Source organism: Rousettus aegyptiacus, unplaced genomic scaffold, assembly GCF_014176215.1.
Source record: "Rousettus aegyptiacus isolate mRouAeg1 unplaced genomic scaffold, mRouAeg1.p scaffold_m13_p_8, whole genome shotgun sequence".
Lineage (NCBI taxonomy): Eukaryota > Metazoa > Chordata > Mammalia > Chiroptera > Pteropodidae > Rousettus > Rousettus aegyptiacus.
The window spans coordinates 32,793,520-32,820,981 of NW_023416311.1; the positions used below are offsets into that span (position 1 = coordinate 32,793,520).

Here is a 27,462-nt window from a genome sequence, read left to right on the forward strand (position 1 = left end):
CCTCCTAGTCTATGGATCCCTTCTGGACTTGTTTCCTGAAGCAGCTCACACCACATATGTGATTGATCACCTTCGGTTTCCAGCTTCGTCAGTCCTTCTGCATTCAGCAGAAACACTAACAGGTCGGCTCAAAATTAGCCTTTTTAACTGCTAAGTCCCTGGATTCTGAGCACCGTTAAAGGAAAAATCAGACCTTATTGTGGATTGGTGCCTTTGCTGTCGGCTAGGCCCTCAGCATTTCTTGGACGTCTTCCTTTCCTATTCCCTTAATTTGTATTCCAAACACTCTCCATGCTCCTATTGGGAACTGGGGCAGACCAGCCCAAAATATGCTAAGGTGGCACACTGATTATTTTGGATTAAAGTTACTTGAGAAACAGCAAGTGTAAGAAGAACACTGAACTTCCTTTCCTTGATTTTCTCCTTTTAATCTGCCTCATGTCAATGTCATTCTTAGACCAGCTGGAAGAACCTCGGAGGGTAGAGGAAAAATTTTCCTTTCCAATATTCCTTGATCTCCTAACCAAACACAACTCCTCCCTCTGGATGAAAGGGGCCACGTCACAGCTTCGCTAAGGACATGGACATCTGAAGTATTCAGACAAGTGCAGCACCATGCCTTCCCCTGACCTGTAATTACCTATATCTGCATCTACTATATTTGTACATTCCTGTAGTTTCAAAAGACAAGGTCTCTCTCTTTTTGATGTTCAAGCTCATTTTCTGATTATTCAGTTATTCCATCCTTGTGTTACATCTTCATCTTTTCCCTTTCATCTGGGCCTTAGTCCTAGTTTATGTACAAGCTCACCAGGCTCTCATCTAAAAACAAAAACCTTCCTTCGACTTCACCTCCTCTTCCTCAACTTCACTCTTCAGCTGAGTCTCTTGAAGCCATAGTCTGTCTGCCCATATTGTCTGATTCTTCATTTCCTTTTAACCCAGTCCAGTCGTCTGGCCTACATTTCCATTGCTCCACTAAAATTTCTCTGACAAAGTTCGCCAGTGATTTCTATATTGCTAAATGCCAAGGGCATTTCAGGAGTTCCCTTAATGCTGCTACTGTTGACTATCTTTTGAGATTCTCCTTGCCTTGTTTGCTTTTTCATGTTTCTATTTCATTTTGTTTGATTTCAGTGTTTATTTTTGCTCTTATTTTCTGCAGTGCTATTTATCCTTCACCTTTGTGACCTCTTCTTTTGACCTTCACCCTAACACAGGATCATTCCTAGTTTCTCTCTTTGGTCCTCTGCTCTTCTCCATTGGAAAATTCCATCCACTCTCATGATTTTAATTATATGATTAACCTACATGCTGACAATTTCCAAATCTGTCTCCCAGCTCTGACCTTCTAGAGTATTTTCTGACACCAGCAACCAATTTTCTAATTCTCTAGACACCATTTAGGTATCCAATAATTCAATTCAATCCTGATACTACCTGGAGTTAGTACAAACCCCACAGGTTCAGGGCTCAGTCCCATAATACTTTCGATGCCAGCTGCAAGTCCTAGGCCAACTGGCTATAAATCAGGGGTTCCCATGACACCCCCCCCCCATCCAGTTTGATAATTTGCTAGAATGGCTCACAGATTTCAGGAAAATGCTTAACTTACGTTTACCAGTTTATCATAAAGAACACAACAAGAAGAGCCAGATGAAAGAGATGTGTAGGGCAAGATATGGAGATTTGCAGAGCTTTCATGCCCCCACTGGGTGCATTATCCTCCCAACACTTTGATGTGTTCAAAGAACTGGAAGCTCATCAAATCTTAAGAGTTTTTATAGTGCTTAATCTCTAGGCTCCCTCCCCTCCCAGGAATTTGAGGGTGGGGCACCAACCTCTAAACACTTGGCCTGAGAGAGCCTTTCTTCTTCTTTTCTTTTTTTAATTAAAATCATTGGGGTGACATTGGTTAATAAAATCAAATAGATTTCAAGTGTACAAAAATACATCATGTGTATGTTGCATTGTGTGTTCATCACCTGAAGTTAAATTTCCTTCTGTCACTAAATATTTGACCCTCTTTACCTCTACCTACTCCCACCCCTTCCCTCTGGTAACCACTAATCCAAGTCCATGTCCATGAGTTTCTGTCTCTTTGCCATGTTTGCCTGTAGCTTTCAGTTTTATATTCTACTTGTGAGTGAAATCATATGATTCTCAACTTTTTCTGTCTGACTTATTTCTCTTAGCATGATTATCTCAAGATCCATCCATGTTGTCACAAATGGCAGTATTTCATCTCTTCTTATGGCTGAGTAATATTCCATTGTATAAATGTACCACATCTTCTCTATCCAATAATCTATCGAAGGGCACTTCTGTTGTTTCCATGTCTTGGCCACTGTGAATAATGCTGCTATGAATATCAGGGTGCATATATCTTTGCAGATAAATGTTTTCAAGTTCTTTCAAATATCCAGAAGAGGGACTGCTGGGTCATATGGTAATTGTATTCTTAGTTTTTTGAGATGCCTCCATACTGTTTTCCATAGTGGCTATACCAATTTATATTCCCATCAGTGTATGAGGGTTCCTTTTTTGCTAGTAGAGCCTTTCTAGTTATTAGATGGGATGCTGCCAGATTCATGAATCATACAACAGAGTCAATTAGATCTTAAACAACAACAACGAAACCTCCCACAAAACAAAACAACAACAGAAAAATACTTCGCATTTCTGGTGACCAAACCCATCCTGAAGCTATCTAGAGGCCTAACCCTAAATCACCTCCTTATCTTAAGTTCAGGTATGATCAAAAGGAGCTATTTGTGAAAAACAAAACACAGTCCTATGACTCATGAAATTCCAATTTTAGGAGCTCCCCGACCAGAAGTGGGGACAAGGACCAAAAATATTTCTTCTTATAGCACAGATTTTCATACTAATCTCGACTTTTATAAAAGGGAATTCATCATTTAATACTCAAATCTCCTTTTCCTCTTATGTTTCATGGCTCAATGACATCACAATCTCTGTAGCCTTCCTAGAGAGAGAAGCAAAGTCATTCTAGCTTCCTCTGTCTATCAATCCAATCTACCACCTGGTTCTCCAATTTTATGCCCTTGACATTTGTCAAACACATTCTCCTCCCATTCCTCCTACAAAAACGATCTCACCTCCATTGTTTCACAGTCAGTTTATCCTTGCTTCTTGTTTTGTCCTCTATCAAATCTATTTTATAACCTTGCTACTGGAGTCATTTCTAAAAAACTCAAACGTTTTCTGTATCGCATCCCTGAGCAAACCTTTCAGTGGATCCCTATGTCTTCTAGGTTAAGTCCAAGTTCCTCATGGCACCAAAGGTCATCCTCTGTAATCTTCCTCCGATCTGCACCTCCTGCCTCCTGTATTGCCATTCAGCATCACACATTTTGTGTTCTAGCGATATTAGTTCTCCATAGTCAGCAGGCTGTTTCATACCACTGTGCCTTCGTTTGGGCTATTCTTTCTGGATAGAATGGGGTCTCTCTCTCCCTGCCCCCTCCCCCCACACTCTCTCTCGGGGGTGGGGCAGGCGGCAGGCGGTACTAACTTCTATTCCTCCTCTGAGATTTAGGTATCATTTCCTCTAAGGAGAGTTTACTCAATCCCCACACTAGGCTAGTTTCTTCTCCACTATTCTCTTATCCTATTTCCTGTTGAGAAAAATACTATGTAGCTCGCTGCCAGTATTAATTTAATTTTACATACACATGCTCTTTGAGGCTGAAGAAAATTTGACTGGTTTTCAACGTGAAAATAAAATATAAAAACTGTTCTTGGAGTTATTTCTAAACAGAACTGTGTCTAATCCTAATGTAACAGAAATGTATTATACATAAATCAAATTCATCAAATGAATTTCTGGCTGACAGCTATTTGAGAATGATGTTAGCCACTCATGTAGGAATGCTATGTTTTCTAGGATTTGACATTTTTAGTGATCAAAATTACTGTATTTTGTAAATGGAAATACCATTAACAACAGAATGCTATTAACAGAATGATGTCATTTGTTTCCAAAGATTATCGATATACTAGAGCGATGAGAAAATAATAATAACGGTGCAATATTTTGTGGCAAACTCTGGGGTTCACGTGAGGACTGTAATCCGCGGGTTATCTCGGGGTAAACGCTGCAGCTGCAAGCACTGCTGGCGAGAATCCTCGAAGCGAATGGGTTAAAATGCCCGTACATATTCTTATTTATCGCAGTAAGTTGAAATTCATATTTAATGTCATTAACATGTTGCTCAAATCACAGTGAAATCTGCTCTAATGTTCCTGAGGGCAGGGTCCATGTCTAATACATCCTAATGTGCTTATAACAGTACAGTGCTTAACAAAGCAGGTCCTCAAAAACTGTGTTAAATTAACAACTGATACAAATAAAAGCACTTTAAAGAATATAAAGTGCTTTGAAAATGCTATAATAAGTATCAAGTTGAAATGGTAAGTTAGTATCCTCTGATCTCATTTCTGAGAAAAAGGGCTTGTTAACCTTAAGTTGTGTTCTGTATTCATGTGCAAAATATGATTATTTTCAGACCTGAACTATATCAGAGAAATTCACAACTCTACTGTTAATGAATCTGGTCCCCATTTGTGTTCTAGTTTTCACATTAAGTTACCTGATTAGACATTTCTACTATGACTGGTCCAGAGGGCACTGTGGCCCTGTCACCTGCAGCCAAACGACAAAGAAGGGTTGTCTGAATGCAGTGAGAATAAACCCGTAAGAGGATAGTTTAGGTATGTCCCAGTGGCAGTCCTGCCTTAACCAGGTATAGGTTTACCTAGGGAAGGAAATACAAGGGAAAAAAAAAAAAAAAAGAGGACAAACCAAGTGAGAAAGCAAGGATTCTATTCATATTCAAAAGCTTTCCTCAGTTTGTTCGGTCTGATAGAATTCTTTACACAAAGGCTACAGAGGAGTGCAGAGAAGTAGGGCAGTTTCTTCAAAGACGGGTCCTCTTCAGGTTGGAACAGATCTAACAAATCAGGTCATTCAGCCCTCTCTCTTTACAGGGGAGGAAACTGAAGACCAGAAAGAATGATTTCCCTGAAGTTTCAAAGCAGCAGTAGTAGAGCCAAAGCAGGAAGTGAAGCAAAGAGAACAAAGCGAGGAGAATTCTAAATGGGGGCTCCGAGTCCTTCCCCATTCCACCCTTGAGGCTAGTCCTCCCACCCCAGCCAGTCCAGTCGGAAGACTCCCTCCCCCCCAGTCTTCATCAAAAACACGAATTTGAACTTTCAAGTGTCCTATCCTTGTTCTTCCCCCACCTGGAATAATTCTTTCCATCCAGCTGAGGACAAATTCTTTTCTTATCCACCAACCTCACTTCAAACATCACCTGCCTCAGCTCACTGCAAGAAAAACAAATTGCCTACATCACCTTTCCCATTAGCGGTTGCTAACTACCGTGGAATTTTCATCACACAGTGTTGGGGTGTGTGCATGTGTATGTCTGTGTGTGTGTGTCCCCCGCTCTCCTCTCCCCAGACTGGGAGCCTCTAAGGGGCATCGAACATATCTTGTCTTCCCAGCATAGAGTAAATGGCAGGGAAATGCTTGTTGAATCACACTGGATTAGAGAAGAATGGAGACATACCATATAAAGTTTGTGGAATGATACAATATTAAAATCAAATCTCAGATAAAACTGCTATACTAATAATCCATTCCGACTGAAAGTCAAGAACAGGGAACAAGAAAATATGCTTGCCTATAAGTATGCTCAGGGACTTACCAGGTACTAGACCAATCAATTCACCCACATTAACTGGCAGGTGACATTTAGAAATGGAAAGCTTCATGCTCATAATTGACAGTTCCCATGGGGAAAGTCTGGAGTAGTGCCTTGCATACAGTGAAAAAAGTCCATCTCGTGTAAAATTATATGGGGAGAGGATCTGAAAAAAATGTAATTTCGATACACATTCCCACATTGTGTAATGAATTAGAAGGTAGCACAAGAACATTGTGATAGCTGAATCTTCACTTTACTGTCTAAACTCGTGGAATTCTTTTCAGAAATTATGTTTTCCGTAATATACTGGGTGTACTCCACAAGAAAAAGACCTCACGTGTTACATCTGCATCCTCAAAGTATTTTTTCAATGCTTTTGATATGCTTAACACCTACCCAGGTGTATCATAAATACTAAAGAAATGATCTTAGGACAGAATAACAAGTAACATTTCACTGTTTTCATAATGAGGGTATAAAGTAATACACCTAAATATAAAAGTATAGAAACCGGTTTATAAGTATTGCCAGAAACTGTCTTTATTATTTTATGGTCATATCTTGTTTTTGATAAAAAATGATCCTATCCATAGAGTGGCTTAAAGATATTTAACTATTCTTATCCACCTTATTCACCAAATTTGACTTCAGGCTCTTTCCAAAATTGAATTTATTCTCAAAGGAAGAGGATTTGCCAACCTTATGACTATTCAAAGAATAGGCTCCAGGCTTTAAAAGTAACTCTGCAGGAAGAATTTAAACAAGATTTTGTGCAACTGCAGCATTTCTGGAAAGGTTCTTGGGTTCCTTCAGTGACTATTTAAGAGAAAACAGTCACATGTTTTTTGAAATAAATCAGTTACATTACTTTATTGAAACACTCCGTACTTGTGCAAAGAAGATTTTTAAAACCTGGCTAGGGTTTTTAGAAATTGGAATCTATGCATGACTGCTGTACAAATCACAGTGTAAAACTGCAAATGAAACAATTAGGTTCCCTAATGTCAGGTCTGAGCACAGATAACTACAGAAGTATCCAAAGAGGCGCATGGGTCTGATAATATACAAAGATACCAGCGCCCAAGTGATAGCTGAAGGTGCTCTTTGCCTTGTTCTCTACTTTAGAAAGCCTTCCAATGTTAGAACTGTAGAATGGAAATGAATAGTTAAGAAAACAGAACTACGTAAGTGAAAAAATCAAGCATGTATGACACTTAATAGAAGCCACCTTGCCTTCTGTTTCTTTCATCTTCCTAAATCGAGTGAGATTGTATATGAATGATTTTAGGAGGCTGATTCAGATTAGACTGCTTGCACTTGAATTTGGGGTCCAACACTTCAACTGCTGTTACGACCTTGGGCAAGTTACTATACCTCTGTTATGCATAAAATGTGATAACAGTACCTACCTCATCAAATGTATAAATGTAAAAGCACTTTGAATAATGTAGGTGCATAGCAATGATATGACCTCATCTCATCTAAACTTTGATATATTTTCTGGAGCCACCTACTCTCTTCTTTGAAGGGAGATCAAATCTTAAGATATTTCTTTCCTCTACTCTATTTTCCTATGGACAAAAGCCTTTTCATCTTCATCTTGGTGACTGCTATGATACTCAGCATGGTGCCCAACATGCAGAACTAGTCAGTACAGGTTGAGAACATGAGGAAATCTCTCTGGTCATTATTAATTGTTAAATATTTTCTTCCTCCTACCTCACATGCTATTTATTATTTCCTCATAAGTTCTGATGAAAGGTCTAATATTTTGTGGCAATCAACGGATCACAGATAAAAAATATTAGACAAAAGAAGTAATAATACCAAATCAGTAAGTAATATGTAAGTAAGCTGAGAGTTTACTTAGTAGTTATGGCATGAGATCCTTTTAGCATAAACTAAAAACCAAGATGCCATGTTGGATTCATGGAAATGCTCAAGAGCTGTCATAATATTTTGTCCTCAGGCTGAACTGATGGAACACAGGCTCACTGAACAGAACACTGGTGCACACTACTGCAAGAGGTTAGGCCTTTTGAATTTTGACTATGTAGTTTAACTACATTTTATGTCAGCCACCCATCTCCACCCAATAGCATGTCCCAGACCCTCACCACTGAGGACTCACATAGCTACAGTTTATGCAGAATTGACAATGTCAGACAGTAGGCGAAGCACATTTCTTATATTAACCATTCTAACTTTAGAGCAAGCCTAGACAGCTAAAATTTATTGGATTTCGTTAACCAATGTCACCATAAAAAAAAATTTAAAAAAAAAAAGCCTATATGAAACAGCTGACTTAAGTATTCCTCTTTATAGTCAATGAACTTGGGAATTAGAGACTAAACAACTTGCTAGGCTCACACTTCCAGGAGACAGGATAGTCAGATTTCAAATCCTAGTTTCCTAGAGCCTGTATTCTTAATTACTTTATTTACTACCGGTAAATCAGAAATTTCCTATGATATCAATCTCTAGACATAGAGCTGATTTGGTTCATTCAATTTCTTTTCAAAACATTTAAACCAGAACACCCTGTTTATTTCTCATCATCATTTCAAATTCCTCCATTGATTGTTTTACTTTAATATAATTTTCATATTTCCTAATATAATTTTTTTCTTCCTACCTCTAAGTTTATATTAAAAAGTGCACTGGGTAATCTGTAAAATTTAGTGACCTATAATTAAAATTTTTAAAAATTATGTTACATACAAATGGAAAGATAAATAATACATACGTAATATATATTATAGCGATTCTCATGCTAAATGGACACTTTCAAAGTCTGGAGTTAAGCAAGCACTGAAAAATTGAGCTATTTGTATTCAATAATTACTTGTCTTTGCTCTTCTTGCTTCTAATTCAAGATCCATTCCCAACTTCAACCCTTATTCTGCTAGTCAGGTACCCACAATATATCATGCACAAAGACAGGATAGCTGGATGATTAATGCTTTCACTGCAGGTAATTACACATGAATCCACATTTTAATGTCAAAGTGTGCCCTAAAATCATCATCGCTTCTTGATAATACCAGAGAACGTCTTTTCAAGGTAAATGTTTATGTAGCCCATATCTGCCCTCTCTTTCTCCATATGTATGGAGTTGAACAAATTTCCAAAATTCTTATGCCCAAGTTATTAAAGTTTAAATGTTAAAAAACTCAAGTTCCATTACAAATATGTTACATGTGATGTAATTCATTATTTGAAATAATGAATCAAGATAACTGTTGTCCAGAAATATATCAGCATTAGTTTTAGATATTTTTTTGAAATTCATTAAAAGTAACCTGGCCATTACTAAGTCAGATCCATGAGAGACTTTAAGAAATAAAAGTGTATCTCATAAAATGTGCGTCAGAAACGTTGGAACTATCTATGTTAGAATTACCTATGTACTGGGAACATAAAATTCAGGATAAAAAAAGGTTAGGAAAGTGGGGAAAAACAAGGATCTCAAAGGGAAGTATGGATCTAAATGATCAATTCTTGGTAAGAAAAGGGGTATTTTTTTTAATTGAATTGTATTTTATAATCAAATATGCACTTTGGTGATGAGTAAATCTGCAGCCTCACTTCTAACACAAAAATGAATAACTAAGCCACAGCTCCCAGGCAAGTAAACACACCTCAAAAATGCTAACTGCTACTGATAGGAAATTTTACTAAGAAATTTTGAGTGGAATTTCTCTGAGATAGTCAAGCTGAATGTCAGCTATAAGCATATTATATGCCATAATTAGGGGGAAAGGGGTCTCAGGCTCCCTAGCTCACCACAGACGGTTGCTGAAAGTGATTTTTTGCTGGGCCTCTGAGAAATTCGATAAGGAAAAATGTGATTGGCATTTGTGATCTATCTAAGAGAAAGTTAACTAATATTCCTTAGACTAGTATGTGAGTTAACAAACGTTAGCAACTCAAATCGGTACTTTGTACATACTAAACGTCTAATAAATGTTAATAGTAATAACAACAGTAGCTAAATTTTATAGGGCTGACCACATACATACAAGGTAAGCAGTGATAGGATGAGATGAGTATGGCCAGTGGTAAAAGAAGGTATTAAATGAAGGAAACTAGAGTTGATTTATAGAAGTATATTAAGAGAAAGGAGAGAGAGAACTACTTGTGCAAAGGAATAGAGGTGAGCAGAACAAAGAACCCTTTATTAAGTACTACATGTGGCACACCTGTTATTTATTCTTCTGTATTATTACTTCTTAAGTATAGGGCTGTTAGTATGACTGGGTAAAAAAAATGTACATACTGGTAGTATTAGGTCGAAATTTGGTTTATATATGCCAGATTATTAAGGGTCTTAAATTCTTGGTAGAGGAACCTGTTTTTTAGAGTAGGTCATGGAGGGCCATCATATATTTTAGAGTAGAGGAGTACAAATAAAGTATTCAAGTTCAGGTTCTAGAGTTAGTTGAATTTGAGGTGTTCTCTTATTAGTTAATGTCTCTGTCTAGTTGCTTAACTTCTCAGAGCTTCAATGTTCTTATTTGTAAAATATAGTTGTGTCTACCTCATTCTGTATGTATGTAAAGTGTTGAGCATACTGCCCATCATATAATAAGTATTCTCAATAAATACCAGCTGTTACTACCTAGGAGGCTGGGTTCTAGGTGGTGAGGCTGATGTGGGTATAGTTACAAACGCAGGGAAATGGGAAGAAGCAAGCCATTCTAACACTCTTAGAAGAAAATGTCTGCTGGGACGCTTGGATTACAACAACTTTGAACTTAAGTGACAGTTAATCTAAGTTATAAAGTTCAAAACGGAGAAGTTAGACTGGATTTCTAAGAATAAAAATTTGGCTACTCAAAATGATTTCAAATTTGGAAACAAACATCACACCAATATATCATGGGACATTGTATCTACCTCCCTCTTAAACTTACTCTTTTTCTGTTACCAAAGGAAGAGTTTAAGAGCTCAGAGGAAGAGAATGTCAAAAATCTCAGACTGAATCAGAGGCGACTTTCATAGCCCTGGAAATTACCACTATTTAGGGGAAAATAAATGAAAAACCAAGAGAAATTTAACAAAGACTGCCAAACAGATAAACATCCTAACAGTGGAGGAGGTTATGGGCCAAACTTTTTATAGTATCTTGTTTGTTTGATGTGACAATGACTACCAATGTCCCTAGAAGTACAGTGATAACATTTGTGACTCCCCTTAACCCCCATCAAAACTGCTCTTGGAGTTCCAGAAGAAAAGATATCATATACATTCTTATATTCCCCACATGATTGAACGAATAGTAGGTATTCCATTATTCGTTGAACTGAAATGAATTTCTAAAACTGGCTGCTCTAAATGAAGAGCTATTTTGGGGCCTTGAGCTTCGGTGCTTATTGTCTACATACAAAATTATTTTCGCGACATCTAAAGCATTTTGAGTTAAGAGAATGTCTAAATTGCTTTAGGAGACTATTTCAATCTTTCTAAACAGTCTCCTTAACGAACATCTAGATGACTAGGAATGTGGAAATTCTGAAACTCAGTAGGTGTTGGGTAGACTTGAACCATTCTACTTTGTATAACTGGAACAAATATTGCCTGTGGGTGAGTTCTGGACTACAAGTCTAAATTCCTGGGTTCCAGTCTAGCTTGTGCCACTTAACACTCCTGGTAACATCTATAAAATGGTGATAAGACTATCCACAATATTTCTTCTTCAGAGAAGTAACATATATGAGAGAATGATTAGATGCAAAGAAAATAAATATTTGAGAGTTCGTCTTTTTTTGAACTTGAATTATTAGAACTTGAATTATAGAGAGGTTTTTACTTGGCAAAGAGAAAACATTTTGTGATGGTTATGCTGATAGTACTTGTTTCTGAATCATCCATTTGTACATAAAGAGTAAAGAATATCAGCTTAAGTTGACAAGGCTGAGAAACAGCCAAGGAAACCAGACACTGCACAAGAATATGACCAAAGCCTTTGAAACAGTAAATCAGAGCAGCTAATGAAACTGCTCTTCCAAAACTTAAGCCCAAATGTCAACAGATACACAGATGAAATATACTTTTATAAACGCATGTCCTTATGTGGAACCAGGCTGTAAGTTTTAAAGATTAGTAAATGCTGAAATATTGAATAATGGAGATTGAATCTTGATTACCATCTTTTTATATTAGTATCAAGCATTTTTGGTATACCCCCCAACAGCTTGGTATCATAAAAAATTTGGCTTATTTAAATATTTATCTTACTATCTTATTCAGATATTTATCTTACTATTACTTAATGTTATAGTGATAGAAAATAAGCAAACACGGAATGATTCTTTTCCATTTTAAATGAATATTCGAGAATAACAATCATGTAAATAATCATGCTTCTGAAATAAAAAAAAAAAAAGTACCGGAAAACATAAATAAGTTTCATTACAGAAAGCTAATCCCTGTGACCAAAATATTTGAGTTTTCAGTTTCTTAAGCCAAAAGAGTGTATACGTCAAACAATGTGCAAATCCTATTATGCACGTTAATCTTTTAAGAAGATAGTCACGACCCAATATTTGAAATGCTTTATTACATTATTCATTGTGCTCCCCGACCCCATTCCTACACCCTTTCTCAAAAAAAGTATCTAAGTTTGTGTTACTACCCAACCAAAGGCAAGGAGTCTTTGAGGGGGAAAGATAAAGCCTATTTCATGTTTTCCCCTACTTTTCCACTCTCTTTAGGGGAAACAGTGTGGGGGATGGGGGAAAGACACCCACCCTCAAGGTCTGAATCAAATGAGGAATACGTATCATTGTGAAACCACTGACCAGATGACATCTACCAGACAATTGCATCTTCCCACACGTCATTGAGAAGGAGGACAACTGAAATAAATGTTAGCACTGTTTCTTGACAGCCTTAGAGATCTGAACGATTTCCCCAGCCCTCCCTTGGGAATTACCCCACTCGTGCTTTCGGCTCCAATAATTCACACCCTCGCCAGACTGCAACCCACAGTACGTTCCTGAAACGCTGCGGTGCCTTTTCTCTATTACAGAAACTGAGGGGGAGGAGAGAAGACCGGTGCTACAGAAAACGTTCAAGCCACCAGACTGTCCGCGTAAAAGTTCCAGAAAACTGCTTCCATCCCAAACCCGGCCCTGGCAGAGAAGTTTGGGCGGCGCGCCTTCTACCGCGGCGGACGGGTCCCTGCTGAGAGTACTCACTGGGCTGAGCCAACTTTGCCCTCTCTCTTCCCCAGCACTTTGGCAGGCTTTGCGTCTTCCACATCTTGCTGTAGTTCGGTCATCGGGGCCGCGTCTGCCGGGCACCTTCAGACCTCCGCGCGCCTGCCGCCGCCTCCCGCCCTGTGCCCCGCGCGTCCTCCTCCCCGCGCTGCCACCGTCCGGGGCGCCCTCCCCCGCGCGCGCCGCGGCTCGGCGCATCCAGGCCCGGGCCGCGCAGCCCGCCGCCAACCTGGACACGTTCGGGGGGCCGCGATTGGTCCGAGACAGCGTGGAAGAGCCGCGAGGGAGGGAAGGGGAGGGTCGAAGCGAAGTGACAGCCTCTTTCCCCAACCCTGGAGGGGGAGGAAGAGAAAAAGGAAACCTGTTGAACTAGTCTTTCTGGGAGAAGCAGCTAATTGGCCGAGCAGGTGAAACATTTGCCTAACAAGGCACCACACACTGTATTTAGCTTCCCAGTAAGAGGGGCGGTTTTTCCTTTCGGGGCTGTAACGAGGGGTTTAAAAGTGACCAGCCGGCTGTAGATACAGGAAGTGGATCCGACTGAGTGAGGCTGCCTCTCACACAGATGCGCTGTGTGGGCTGGCCTGTGCCCCAGCCTAAATTATTCAAACAGGATATGGTCTCACTGAGGAGTGCTTCGTGGGGCCTTAAATCTTAGGTTAGTTGAATAACAAAAGTAATGAGATGGTTGCCTTTAGTGGGTGCCTGATTAACCCTTCCTAGTTCTGTGGGGGAGAAGCATTCAAAACCTCACAGCTGCTTATTTACTATGCACCCAACTGATAAAATGAACGCCTCTTCTTCCCGCCTCTTGGCGAGGTTTTGATTTGATGGTGCTATGTCAAGTTTTGCATATGAAGCATCCATTTGTTCATGTAACAAATATTTGAGAGCTATCATGCCGCAGGAATTGTAAACATGCTTATTATAGCAAATAACTTATGTGTTGGTAGTTTTCTAATTTGCTACAGAGTGGTTGAGAATAAGAATAACTAATACAAGATCTTGTGGTCGGAAGCCTAACTTCAAAACAATTACAAGCGGCAATAGTAGAGCGTGACAGAGCTAGGAAAAATGACCAATTCTGAGGCTGCAAGTCCTTGATTTTTCATTTAAAATTAATTTTAGATTTAAGAATAATTAGACTATGCAACGATTGTGTGTGTGTGTGTGTGTGTGTGTGTGTAAAAGAAAACACCCTTCTAAAAAACCTCAAACATTTTGGAGGTGCAAGTCCTTTCCAAAGTTTTCTTATTTCCTTTCTGTTTACTAGTTTATATCATTAGACTGAGAGACAGTAAAAGCATCTTTTGCTCCATAATTGATTCTTGTGACACTTGAAAAATAGGTAAAAGAAAAAAGTTTATGTAAAATTCCATGAGCATTCTTCCTGTGTTCTGTTTGTTTTAATTTTTTTATTTTTATTTTTTGCCTCCTGGCTACTGACTCCTTCCCTTGTGAGCTGGGTGGGGAGGACTCTGGGTGCCTTGGAGGCCCGGAAGTGGTTCTCCAAACAGCTGGCTCTAACTGGGGACATGAGGCTTGCCCCTCCACGTCTCTTTTCTAGCTCCGCCCCCTACTCTGGGAGTGGCCTGGGGTTCTGGATGAGGTAGCCATCCTCCTAAACTCTGTAGTGACTCTCTCTTTAAATCTCCAAGCTGCCCCCAATACAGAACTCAGACCAGAACTGACTGTTACCCCTAAGTAATTTTTTAATCGCAGTAATATTTATCATTTTAACCATCAGTAAGGATGCAATTCAGTGACATTAAATACATTCACAACATGTATAAACATCACCACTATCTATACCCAAAATCTTTTTATTTTTTAATCATTCCCAACGCAAATTCTGTATCCATTAAACGATAACTCTTCCTTCCCTTCAACCTCCCAGCTCCTGGTAATCTCTATTCTACTTTTTGTCTCTATGAATTTGTCTGTTCTGGGTACCTCAAATAAGTGGAATCAAACAATATTTGTTCTTCTGTTTCTGGTTTATTTCACCAAACATAATGCCTTCAAGGTCCACCCAAGTCGTAGCATGCATCAGTACTTCATTCTTTTTGTACCTGATATTCCATTGTACATACATTTGTTTATCTAGTCATCTGTCTATGAACATTTCTACCTTTTGGCTTTTGTGGACAATGTTGCTGTGAACCTTGATGTGCAACTATCTGATGAGGTGCCTGCTTTCAATTCTTTTGGGCATATACCTGGAATAGAGTTGCTAGCTATATGGTAGCTCTACATATAACTTTTAAGAAACCATGGTCAGACCTCTTTTAATGCATGAAAGAGGGCAAGTATTCCCCAACATGGGCTCACAGTACAGCTCAGTCATCAAGCACTCAATTGTCCTGAAACTTCTTTAGAGTATGGGATGAGGGCTTCCAACAGTGTGGTCTTAAGTGAGAAAGGAGGTAGGGGGTCAGGTGTGTGGGAAAACAGCAGATAGTTCTTTCCTAGAGTGGGCACGAATTAGAAAGGAGCAAATACACTATGTTAAAACTATGTTATTTTACCTAGTGTCATTTGCCTAAGTTTAAAAGACATTGTCAAACAGCTTTCTAATTTGTTTATTCTTGGGGCCTATTATACAATAAAATGAAAAGCAATATTTAAAAAGCAACAGCAGCCAAGTGATAGGGAAAATTTTATCGTAGTGTGACAAAATAGAGACATCAAGTTATGTCTAAAATATATTTTTGATTTTGCTCCAATACAAGACTCTTTACTTTTCTTCCTCCAAGCTTCTGGGAACATAATTTTTCTTGTTTCTAATATCAGAGAGTAGTTCTAGCCAATACTTTTTCCAATTATTAAAGCAGGTTAAGTAGAAAATGCCTAACTCATTACCTTTCAGGAGGTAGGAGCTTCTCTTTAACAGCTTAGAATGTTGATCAAATGTTGCTCTCTTTGTAACATTGATCAGATACATTGTGTATCTGTCCACAGTCTCAGGGACAGAATTCGAATATGAATTTTAAGATTTGAGGGGAGATAAGGTTGTAATGTATGGTCAAGTAGTTACCTAATTTATGACACACGACAGGTCATGTATTTATTAGCCAATATAAGTACAGGTGAAGTATCTTCGCATGCCTGTGATTTCATGCGTATTTTCCAATGACATATTTTAGATGTTGATGCTCCTATCAAGATGGAAACTGCAAGCTCAGCAATAGCTTAACTATGCATAATATTTAATAGATTAAAGTCATAAGTCAGAATTCTAGGAACACTCATCAGACCATTCTTGTTTTCAATTCAAGGTCAATATCCAAAGGAGAAAATGGGGGGGGGGGCTGGAAATGAGAGAATTTAGAAGAGAGCCATATGGTGACACTGAAGAACTTAATTATAAGATTTTTTTTTTTTAAATTGAGTAGCATTACATGAAGGGGATCTGTATTCCGTGATTTCTGTCAAATATGAAGGAAAGTTTCCTGATGAATATAGCCATTAAATATTGGGATGAGATTCTAGAGTGGGCTATGGAATCTCTTCCTATAGAGGCCTTTAAAAATAATATTTAAAAAAATCAAATAGAATAGTTCTACACCATTATTTCCCAAGCCAAGTTATACCACAGATGGGGAAATTTGAAATATGCACTCTATTTTTCTTCCTAAGGATGAGGCAAGAACTAAGCTTCACACCTGTGTTGAGAAGAATAGGCGAGATGGTAAGTAAGGGCGTAGTTATCTAAGGGCAGATGGTAGTTGGGAAACACCAGTATAAATCTGGTTCTGCGAGAAAGCAAAAGCAATAAAAACTTTTTTTTTTAATTTTAAAAAATATTGAAACAAACGATGCCACACAAACAACAAATTAAGATCTACCCCCAAAGTTTAAAGATATATGTCTATTTTCTATATGGTGAATGTTGCAGATCACAACATGTGAAATGGGGAGGCCTCTGAGATCACCTAGTAGTGTGGTTTTCACACCATGTTCTGAGGGAGTCTGGGGCTCTTTGAACTAGCGAGGGGAGGAGCTGGTCTTCTGACTCCACTGCCTTCCTCTTACCGCTACTCCAATATGCAGCCTCTCCTGCTCAGTTAGAACTCTTCCACTTGTATGTATGTCTTTCCTATATTTCTGTTCCATGTTAATTTCTATTTAAGGGTAGAGGAAAGGGTTGCCTGCCACGCACTAAACAAAATTTAGAAATCAAATCTTTGCCATCATTTATCAGAGGAGAACCTGAGCTAAAGAGAGTTCAGTGACTTAGCTAAAATTATAGTGGTCCCATGAGGACACAGACCCAGCTTTTCTGACTTCAAGTGGGGTGCTTGTAGGAGTAGAGGAGAGTGAATAGAGCAAAACAAGGTTCATTAATGGCAGAGACACGTGCCTTATAGGAGAGCGTGTGGGGCGGGGAAAACCCAACGACCCTCAGACATATATAACATTTGTGGAGAAAGAAATGTTTGAACCTAGAGCTATCTCTGGTGTCTGCATTGGCTATTGCCAGATAACCACCTCGAGGCTTGGTGACTTAAAACAGTAATTTTTTTTTTCTTTTATGGTATGATGATGGCTTGAAGGGGCTTAGCCTGATGGTACTCACTTGGGGTTTCCCATGCAGTTGTGGTCAGATGGCACCCAGGGTTGAAATCATCTGAAGACTCAACTGTGCAATCTCATGCTTGGTCCTTCAGCTGGGATGACCAGAACAGCTGGGGACGACCTGAGCATTTTAGTTTCTCCACATGGCTAGTTTGGGCTTCCCTACAGCATGACAATCTCAGTATAGTTGGACTTTTTACTTGGTGGCTGGCTTCTTCCAGCCCATGTGTTCCATGATACCATGGTAGAATCGGTAAGGCTTCCTGTGAGACAGACTTGGACATCAGGCACCTTTACGTGCTGCATTCTATTGGTCAAAGGTGAGCCACAGGGCCAGCTCAGTTTCAAGGCAAGAGAACTACACAGGCTATGAACATAGGAGTGTTGTTCACTGGGGACCATCTTTGAAGACCAGCTACCACAGTGCAGACAATAGACTAGGTCCTGTCACTACAGATGCTTTGTCATTGGACATGTGAGTAAACGGGCATTTCTAACAAGACTGTTCTAATTGTACAAGAGTGAAACAAAACAAACAAAACCCATTCTGTCATGGCTCTTACATTCCAAGGGGAGAGACTGAAAATAAAAAAAGTAAGCACATAAATGACACGGTTTCAACAGATAAGCAATACAAAGATAATAAAACGGAAAGCCATGTGGAGTAAGGGAAGTCTGTTTTACACAGGAAGATGAAGGAAGCCTCTTTGAGAGATGACATCTCAGCTAAGACTTGAATGAGGGAAAGGAAAAAGCCATGTGAAAAGAGCCAGGGGAAAGAGCATGGGCAAAGGCCTGGAGGCAGGGCTGAGCTTGCCATACTTTAGAACAGTAAGCAGGCCCCTGTTTGCCACTGTGCCTGGACTTTAAGGAAGTAAGAGAAAGTAGATTAGAGATGGTCTCAAGAGAGATATTATCCTCACTGTCCATTTATGTATTATCTGTCCTCTCCACAAGAATTGACTCTTCTCAAAAACAAGGGACTTGTTTGTCATGTTGACCACTATATCCATAGTGCCTGGTTCATGTTAGATGCTCAGAAAATATTTGTGGAAGGAAGGAAGGAAGGAAGGAAGGAAGGAAGGAAGGAAGGAAGGAAGGAAGGAAGGAAGGAAGGAAGGATTCACTGGATGCTTATATCCAATCAGTATTTCTCAACCATATTTCCCTGGAACTCTAGTTGACTTGAGATGTTCTAATATTGAATAGGATTGGTCCTTTTTTTTTTTTGCAACGTGTAGCAGGGAAATAGTGAATGAAAAAGAAATATAACTTATATCACCCCTAACCCCAGCTAAAAAAGGAAATCTTAGGCTCATACTACTTAACACTTGTCTGCTAGCTGACTGCAAGTCTGCAAGTGCTTTGAACAGATCAGAAAGGTCCCGTGACTCCCAGATGGTCTAGCTCTGGAGCAGGTCCAAGAATCACTGTTTATAATCCACAGGCAGCAATTTGAAGTTATAGACTCTCTCATGCTTTTGTAGAGAAACAGTCATACAGCTGCTTCCTTTTCTTGTTTTGGGAACTAAGGATCATACCATGAATATGAGGACGGCCTTTCTCTTTCCTCACACCCTGGTTTGGTGCGTTCTGTTTTCCTCTCTGTGAAATGTTTAGACATTGCAGCCCATGCAATGTCATCAGTACATTGTTTTAAAACAGTTTATATTTAATTATTGTTGAAGGAGTTTCTGCATGTTACATTTTTTCTTTATGTCACTATCGCCTACTATTTATTGCTTTTTCTTGTTTTTCCTTCTTTTTTACATACTTTATTTATTCCTTCTTGACAATTCCTATTAGCATTTCAATTATCTTTTTTTTTTCCTTCTAATCTGCTCTCTATGTAGCACTATTTATTGTTTAAAATTATCCAATAAATATACTGGCAAAGAAGCAGCACAGGAGAAAGGAATGCAGATAACGCCTCAGGCAAATAAAGTTTTTCTAGTTCTCTCAAGTTAGCTGCAGAATCTTTTGGCTGCATCATAGACAGACTCCTCATTTGAGGCAAATTGAGCAGCCGGCCCATGCTTCTTTCTGTCCTATCTTCCTTCCTATCAACATTTATTGTGTGTTTGTTTGTTTTGTTGTCATTTGTTTTTTTGATGCCTTTGTATGCCAGGTTATGTTCTAGAAAATAGAACTGTAAAAATAAATAAGCACTTACTTGCTATAAGCGAGTGTTCAGTTCAGTGGGAGAGAGTTCAATAAACGAACACTCATAAAACATACACATACAGAATTTTAGTAAAAAAACTATGACATTTGGATCAAGTAACATCATAATGTCAAATGACAGGAAGGGGCAAAAGATGGCTATATGATGTTTCGTGTTCTTCTGTTTTGGCTCACACACAAGATACCCGCCACCCCCAACCCCCAATTCGCACAACTTGATGAAAAGGCCCTGGAAGTCAGGAGAACTGGGCTGTAGTCCAAGCACTGTGCTTTGTGCTGGAATGTGAATCTATTAATGGAATACATTTAAATAACAACGCTGGCCTCAAGGATAGGACCCTAGAGCTCATGGTTACAGCAATATCACTTTCTGCCTTACATAAACTAACTATAAGAACGAAGGGGGAAAAAACCTTTTTACACATAAATGTACATATATAAAAATTGCAAAGTGGCGATTTTAAATAAATTTCATTTGGAGAGAGTAATTATTGAGCTAAACTCACTTGGAAAGCTAAATACATTTGCCCCCTTTCTGTAGGGCTCTGTCCTTTTTTGCATTAGTTTCTACTTTTAAAAGGATGAAAACAGAATATTTCCCTGTGTGTTAAGATCATGGACTAATTAAAATCAGAATTCAATTTTTCTTTTTGGTAGTAGTCAATTAAAGCAATGAAATTAAAAATTCATCTTTCCTTCATGTCAAGAAATATATAATAAGCTCTTTAATAAGACACATTTTATATTAGAGGAAGATTCAGACATTAGAAATGCTTGGTCTTTGAGAATCCTAAGCCCTCAGATTTTGAGAAAATGTTGTATAAATTGGCAGTAGACTGTACAAAGGAACAGGAGATGAGAGCTGGCAGGAATGTTCTTGGTTCCTAGGTGGTCCTGCAGTATTTGCTTTTCTGTTTTTGTCCAAGGCATTGCCTACAGTATCCTTTCCATAAACAACTCTTGTCTGAGATTGTGGAGTGAGTTGTTCTGGAAATAAAAGAGCCCTGACTCCGGAGGGGTGGGAGGTGAGGAATAGAATAAGGGAATGGTTAAGAGTCAGACTGGCCTGAGAATCCTAGTAGGCATTTTATTACCTCTACTAAGCTTCAATTTCCTTATCTGAAGGGGGGGGGGAATGGGAATAGCAGCAGTATCTATTTTATAGAGTCATTGGGGGGAATTTAAAGGGCTAATGTATGTAAAGGATTAATACAGTATGTCACGTACATAGTAAGCACCCAATTCTTATAAACTGTCGACTATCCTCATCAAATTATTGACCAGAATAATATTATAACGAATTGAGCGTATTGCCCTCCCTTAGTTCATCAGCCCTCATTATTTAATGACAACGCACAGTATGTAGACCATTATGTGTCACATGCTAGAGGGGGTTTACTCTAGCTATAGGAGATGTAACCTCTGTTCCCCTCTGAGTCTTCAGTCCTTCAGGCCAATTGCCTTATGTCAGAAGCTAAGCCTGCATCCTCAGAACTGGTGCTTTGATACTTTTAACTTGCTGGATCCCAGCTAGAATCTTTCATGTGTCACTGAGGTTGTCCCTCTCAGATGTGTTTGTCACTGTGAGTGCCAGTAAAGGCATCACTGAATTAAGAGTTAATCAATATGAACTCTTATGGAATGGAAGCTTATGATAGCTAGGGTGACCGAATGTCCTGGTTTGTTTGAGACACTCCTGATTTAGTCCTGGGTTTTGACATAATTATAATAGTGTCCCATTTCAATCTCAAACGGTATCTCTATTTGGAAAATTTACTGATAACCAATCTATCTCATTGACTAAACTAAAATGTCATATTAACTCACTTGTTTAGACTAGGTATCTAATGAACCAAACTCTTGGATCTGATTGCCTTGCTGCTTAGTAGGTTTACCTTCTGTCACTACTCTACTCCCGACTTTTATTAGATGACCCGGAAGTTATCAGAATGGTGAGGTAAAGACAAATGCATGCAAGAATGTCAAATTGCCACAATTACTTGAAAAACAACTTAAAGCTCATGTTCCAGTAATCTCAAATCAGAGTCGATACCTTCATGACACAATCAAGAGTTTGGGTCTAATTGACACATTGTTGTTACTTATTATAACACGGATAACCACAAGGCACAGAATTTTTACTTAGACCGCATTGAGACACACTTATGTTGACACTGAGGTTGTAAACTGGTTTAATTCTCCAGATGCTTTCTTTAATGGGTCATTTGACTTTTCTACAGTAGAACTCGAAGGCTTCTTTTCTTAATCCCAGGCTCTGATTTCACCAGTGAGTTTATTCCTTAGAGCCTTGGGTGTCTTATGGTTACTAAATTGCCAGTGAGTAAACTTTGTAATGAAAAACTCTAGCACTTACCAAAAAACACAGAAAAAGTCAGGTTAAAGATTCCTTTATTTTTCCACTTTTTCTATTTTGTTACCTGTTCTATTTAAAAGTGTGGATAGTGGTTACCTGTAGGTATGGATTAACAAGGGGGCAGAGGACTGTAAACGGTGTTGGAAATATTCTATATATTGATCTGTGTGGTAGTTACATGGGTGTATGCATATATAAAAATTCATTGAGAGTACACTTAAAATTCATGCATTTTAATGTTTAAATTAAACCTCAACTTAAAAAAGTAAAAAGAAAAGAAACACCTCCAATCTCTTGAGCCAAAGCTGGAAAAATATATAGTGTATGTGCATGCGTGTGTGTGTGTGTGTGTGTGTGTATTTGATATATGTAAATAGATATATATGTATATATATTCTAAGTTAATAAAGTAAGAGAAAGAACAAAACACCTTACATAAAGTTTTCATCTTTTTTCTCTTGGATATCAATATGATATTTGTTTACTCTTTTCTATGGATAAATGTTTCATTATCTTTGTCTAAATTTTGGAGAATAAAACTTAAAATTACGACAAAAGAGTTTTTGAATAGGATTTTTTCTGTGACTTCCGTTCGCATATTTGTTTTAATATGTAACGTTATAAACTTTTTAACTCTTAACTATGTACTTTTTGCATAGCCTATGAAATATCTATCAAAAGCTTCCTAAACCATGTCAGTCATGGTTTATGAATAGTATGTATCTTCACCTTCTGGTTTCCAGTTTATCATGTGACTGTTTAATAAGGTAGTTGACTTGTATCATCAAAAGGATCAAGAGAAACAAACAGCATTTTAATATAACATAGATATATTACATATTAGCACCTTCTAGATATTTTAGAAAATATTCGATACCCTCAAATATCCTATCTTTTGTTTTTCCATCGACCTCCAAAGGGTACTCTACTAATATGTAGCCAGCCACACAATGATCTAAGATTTAGATGAATTCAAGAACTGAGATAATATACAATTAAAAAGAAAGGAAAAAGGAGGATGAGACTAAAATTGAGTGCCTATGTGCCAGGCACTGTGCCTAGCATAGATTTTTTACTCTTTACAACCCTGTGAAGGATTGTCTCATTGCACCAATGAAGAAACTAAGGTTCAGAAAAGGTAAAAAACTCTCCCAAGATCACACGGCTGATAATTCTATTGTGTTGTTTTCCAAAGCTTGCTCTTTTTTGTGTTATCTCTGGTGATGTCACAAGAGGCAAATTCCTAACTGATTAAAAGATAGAAGGTATTTTAGAGATAATCTCATCAATCTCACTTGTTTGGAGGTAAGGAAACTGGGTCCAGGGAGGTTATACTGTGTCCATCTGGGCAATGTACTTCCCAATTGCCATTCCTCCTAGAGGCATCCTTTCCTCCTCTCCCCACCTCATCCTGGTCCCCTGAACCCACTATAGTTACAATTAAAATACTTTAAATGCTATACTGTGTGGTGGGCAAGGGTGTGTAGCATTTGGAGACTGGGTTTAAATTTCTGATCTACCACGTATGAGCTGTGCGACCTTGGGTGAGTTCCTCAACCTCTCTGAGCTTCAGTTTCCACACTGTAAAAAAAGGAAAGACCACTCACTAGTACCTACCTTATAGAGTGGTTGTGATAATTAAATGAATTAAGACTTGGAAGCCCTTTAGAATGGGGTGTGACATGTTTAAGTGTCTCATGGCTATTAGCTCTGAGTTTTTCTGTGCTGCATAATACTTCTCTCTCAGTTTACAGTTACATGTGTACCGGCTTATCTCCCAGTGAGATGGAGATGGCATCTTGCACGTCTTTGTAGTTCTCCCCTCAGTGCCAGGATCAGTGCATTCTAGACACTGAACAAAGGCCACTTGGATGGATTTCATTTTCCTAGTTAATAACTTCCCACATTTTCCAAATTTCTCCAGTTAATCAAACAGAGAATCCAAGCCTTCCAGACCTCTTCCTTCTTCTCTTGAGGATCCTGATTATTGATTTCCAGACTGGCATTTTCCCCTTGGATTTCTCAGTGCTTTTAGGAATCTAAAAGTATAGGGGTATTAGTTATTTAATTCAGGAATTAGTTATTTTTTCGTTGTTCATTTATGGGATTAACATCAAGCATAGACTGACTTGCTATCCTTTGGTATTACATGGTTGACACAAACTGGTCTAAAAACATAACAAGTAGTTCTAATATGTGCCTTCTACCCACAGCTTCCCATCTCCACTGACACTGGGAACTTCAACTCCTTCTGTGAGCCTTCAGGAGGAGATGTCTTTTCTGTATCCCTTTACATTCCCCTCTCTATCAAATGTTAGTATCACAAAAAACCCTAGTGTAAAGCTTAATTTTGGGAGTTATGTTGAAACTGTAGACTCCAGAGATTTCCTGATTTCAGGGAAGGGAGCTATTGTGTTTTGACTTCCACTCAGAAAAATTTAACCTCAGCATTTCAATAGCACCAGACTATTGTTTTCAAAAATATGGTATGTAGAATGTTGTGACAAGCGTTCTAAAAATGTGGACTACAGCTATCAACATTAGCATTCCATCCTTCGGCAACATTGTGAATTTTTTCTAAATGACAAATTTCAGCTCTGGTGTTTCAAATGCTATTAAATGTCTAATTTTGGGGGAAATGATGCTATTATTCCACTGCGAACTTTGTGAATTTTTCTTTTCCAGATAGCCTCTTCCTTATTAGAAGAACTTGGGAAATAAATATATGTGTTTAGACAGTCTCTCTGACCTTTGCAAACATTTGGAGAGTTTAATGTTACTCAAGGTGAATCTTTTAGTGTGTTAAACTATGTCAGGAAATATAAAGCTGCTTTGAAATAAGATGAAACCCCTCATAGGAAAGTTTTGATGTATAAAATTACAACAATAAAAATGTAAATTTATTGAATGCTTACTTTATTTTATATTAAGATGTGTTTACTCTAACCTGTATTACATTTATTTTTCCTGTTGTCTTTCTCCCTAGTGTCTAAACTGTATGAAGTCTGGTCTATTGTCTTTTGTTGAGCCTCTGTTCCTAGTACCTATTCGGTGGTCAATAAATATTTCTTGAACAATAAATGATGACAGTTAGAAAAACACTACATATTACAGGCAACTTAGAAATGTGTTCTAAATGGCATTTTGTATTTCATTATTTGTAACACAGAATGTATTTTCTCATATAAAGACTAATGTGAAAAGAACTTAAATTCCTAGGTTTGCTCATAAAAGTGACTTTATCCTATATTGTAAATTCTGTTGTTTTAGCTACTCCAGAAGCAAACTTTTCTGGGTTAGCTTGGGAATCAAATCATCATTTTGAAACTTATTTATACAGTGAAGGTTCTTATCATACGGTGAACTCCCACTGAATTTAAAGGCAGATTTTCCTTGATGTAGTATTCTACCAGGGTGAATATTAGTCACAGTTACTGAAGGAGATGAGGAACTAGCCCCCATGGGGTAACTATTGTTTTCTCCAGGGCTTTGGGGGAGATTTGACCCTAACTCCTGGCTCTATCAAAATACTTTCTTCCCATTAAATGCCCCACTAAATTATGAGGACTCCAAAGTTTTCTATGTGACATTCTCCTTTTAGCTCCACATTCTGTATCATTACCTATTTTCCACAAGGAAAATAGTGAAGGAAAACTCTGGAGCAGATTTTGAAGCTACCACGGATCCACAGGGGCTTTATCCAAAAGCCATGGGACCAGATGTGTTTTGGAATTTAGAGATATTTTTGGATTTTAGAAAGGTAATATGACACATATGCTGCATGTTATAGACTATCCCCAGCTTGTATTTTAACAGAGTAATATTTCTTCAGCTAAATATGTGACTATTTCCACTGAGAGGTACATAGGTATTGCTTATAGCCTTACATCCCTTCTATTCAGCTTTCGCTAGCTAAGCTGTAAAAGCTGCTTGGTTTTCAGAGCTCTTTTTATCTCAGAGCTGCTGGTAGGGGACTGTGGACCTGTAATACTGAGAAGATTATGTCTCAGGAAGAAAATGATGAAGCTCGTCTTGGTCCCAGAACCCTGGACTGGGTTCTCAAGCAGCAGGGACCGCGGCCGAGACAAGAGAATAACCTTTGAGGAGAAGGCTGAGAATAGGCTTCCAGGTGGTATTTTACCAATACCTCCTCACTCAGCCAAACCTTGAGCTCCTTAGCTGGCAGTTTGTTACTAGTGGGTCTGTTGCTTAGGAGGCCAGGCTTTCTGAGCTGGTTGAAAGAACTGACAAGCTGGAAAAGTCTCTTTCCGCTTGGGGTGGGGTGACAGGAAGGCACAGGGAGGGCCCAGAGCTCCCGTGGGGAAGTTGGCAGAAACCCCACAGAGACAGGAAAAGGGGAGATGCTAAAGAAGATGCTGGAGAGGTGGGCCCACACTGAAACAGGATAGGGCCTGAAGTCTGATTCAGGGACCCGCCTCCTCTCCCCCAGGCTTTTTTTCCTCCCATGGCTGGTTCAGCAGTGACTAAATAGTGACCCTAGGCTAAATATGACCAAATAGCTGTGTTTCGTTAGAATTCTAAAGCCTAACAATGAACCAGAGACGTTCCAATTTATTGTTGGCTCCATGGTCCTTATTATGTTACTTCTATGATTTACACACTTGTGTCACTTGCTGGGATTGGAGTGTCTGACCACGGTGTATAACCTGGGGTCATAAGGGTTGCTTCAGTATTTAATTTTCTGAGCTTAACTAGCAACAGAGACATGGACTACTCAAGACATGTGCTTGGAAACTATATAATAATGTAAAGTATTTTTATTCTACTTGATAATAAACTTTTCAGTTTAAGCACTAGGTAAAGCAGATCTGTATCCAGAAGTTTCCATAAAACATGCCCTCTCATTCTGGACACTGAGGAGCACGTCCTCTCCTGCTGCTTTTGACTATTCATTCTCTGGGGTTGTTCTTTTCCTTCTAGTATTCCAAAATTGATTAATACGTAGTTTGCTAACAGATTTTTTTTTTTTGATTAGTCTAGGTAATTAAAAAAGGTTTAAAAAAATAAAATGAAAGGAGCTTTTGTTAATGCTAGTTGACTTTTAATGAAGAGCTGTTTGTGAATTCTGTGTTGCCTGGCGCTATGTAGGGAGGGAGTTCAGGGAGGCTCACTTCCTGGAATTTGCCCAGAGCTCTCTCTTCTGTCAAGCCAGGCAAACTCTAGAGGGGCCTTTTACCTGCAACAGGACATTTTTCCTAATCATCACGTGATCCGAGTCGAAGATGTTAAATTTAGATTGAGGTAAAGTGATCATATTTTGAAATGTGCTGATTAGGAAAGTGATTAGAAAATGAACTTCACTAATTATAATTAATAAGCAAGAATAGATTGTACTTCATCATAAGTT

The 27,462-nt window shown here is 38.5% G+C and overlaps 1 protein-coding gene across 11 annotated transcripts in view; it reads right to left on the bottom strand.

Annotated features, from left to right (window-relative positions):
• GRAMD2B (GRAM domain containing 2B) overlaps positions 1-27,462 on the bottom strand; it is a 113,841-nt gene that overhangs the window by 43,644 nt on the left and 42,735 nt on the right. The window contains exon 1 of one of the 11 annotated variants that reach the window (XM_016121928.2): positions 12,938-13,119. The exons of 7 other annotated variants lie outside the window; for them this stretch is intronic. In XM_016121928.2, the coding sequence (XP_015977414.1) occupies positions 12,938-13,020 (83 nt within the window). In that variant the 5' untranslated portion in view covers positions 13,021-13,119. Of the gene's footprint in view, positions 1-12,937; positions 13,122-13,187; positions 13,291-27,462 lie in introns of those variants that run through there. 3 more of the 11 variants (XM_016121929.2, XM_016121923.2, XM_016121926.2) reach the window with 3 other exon arrangements.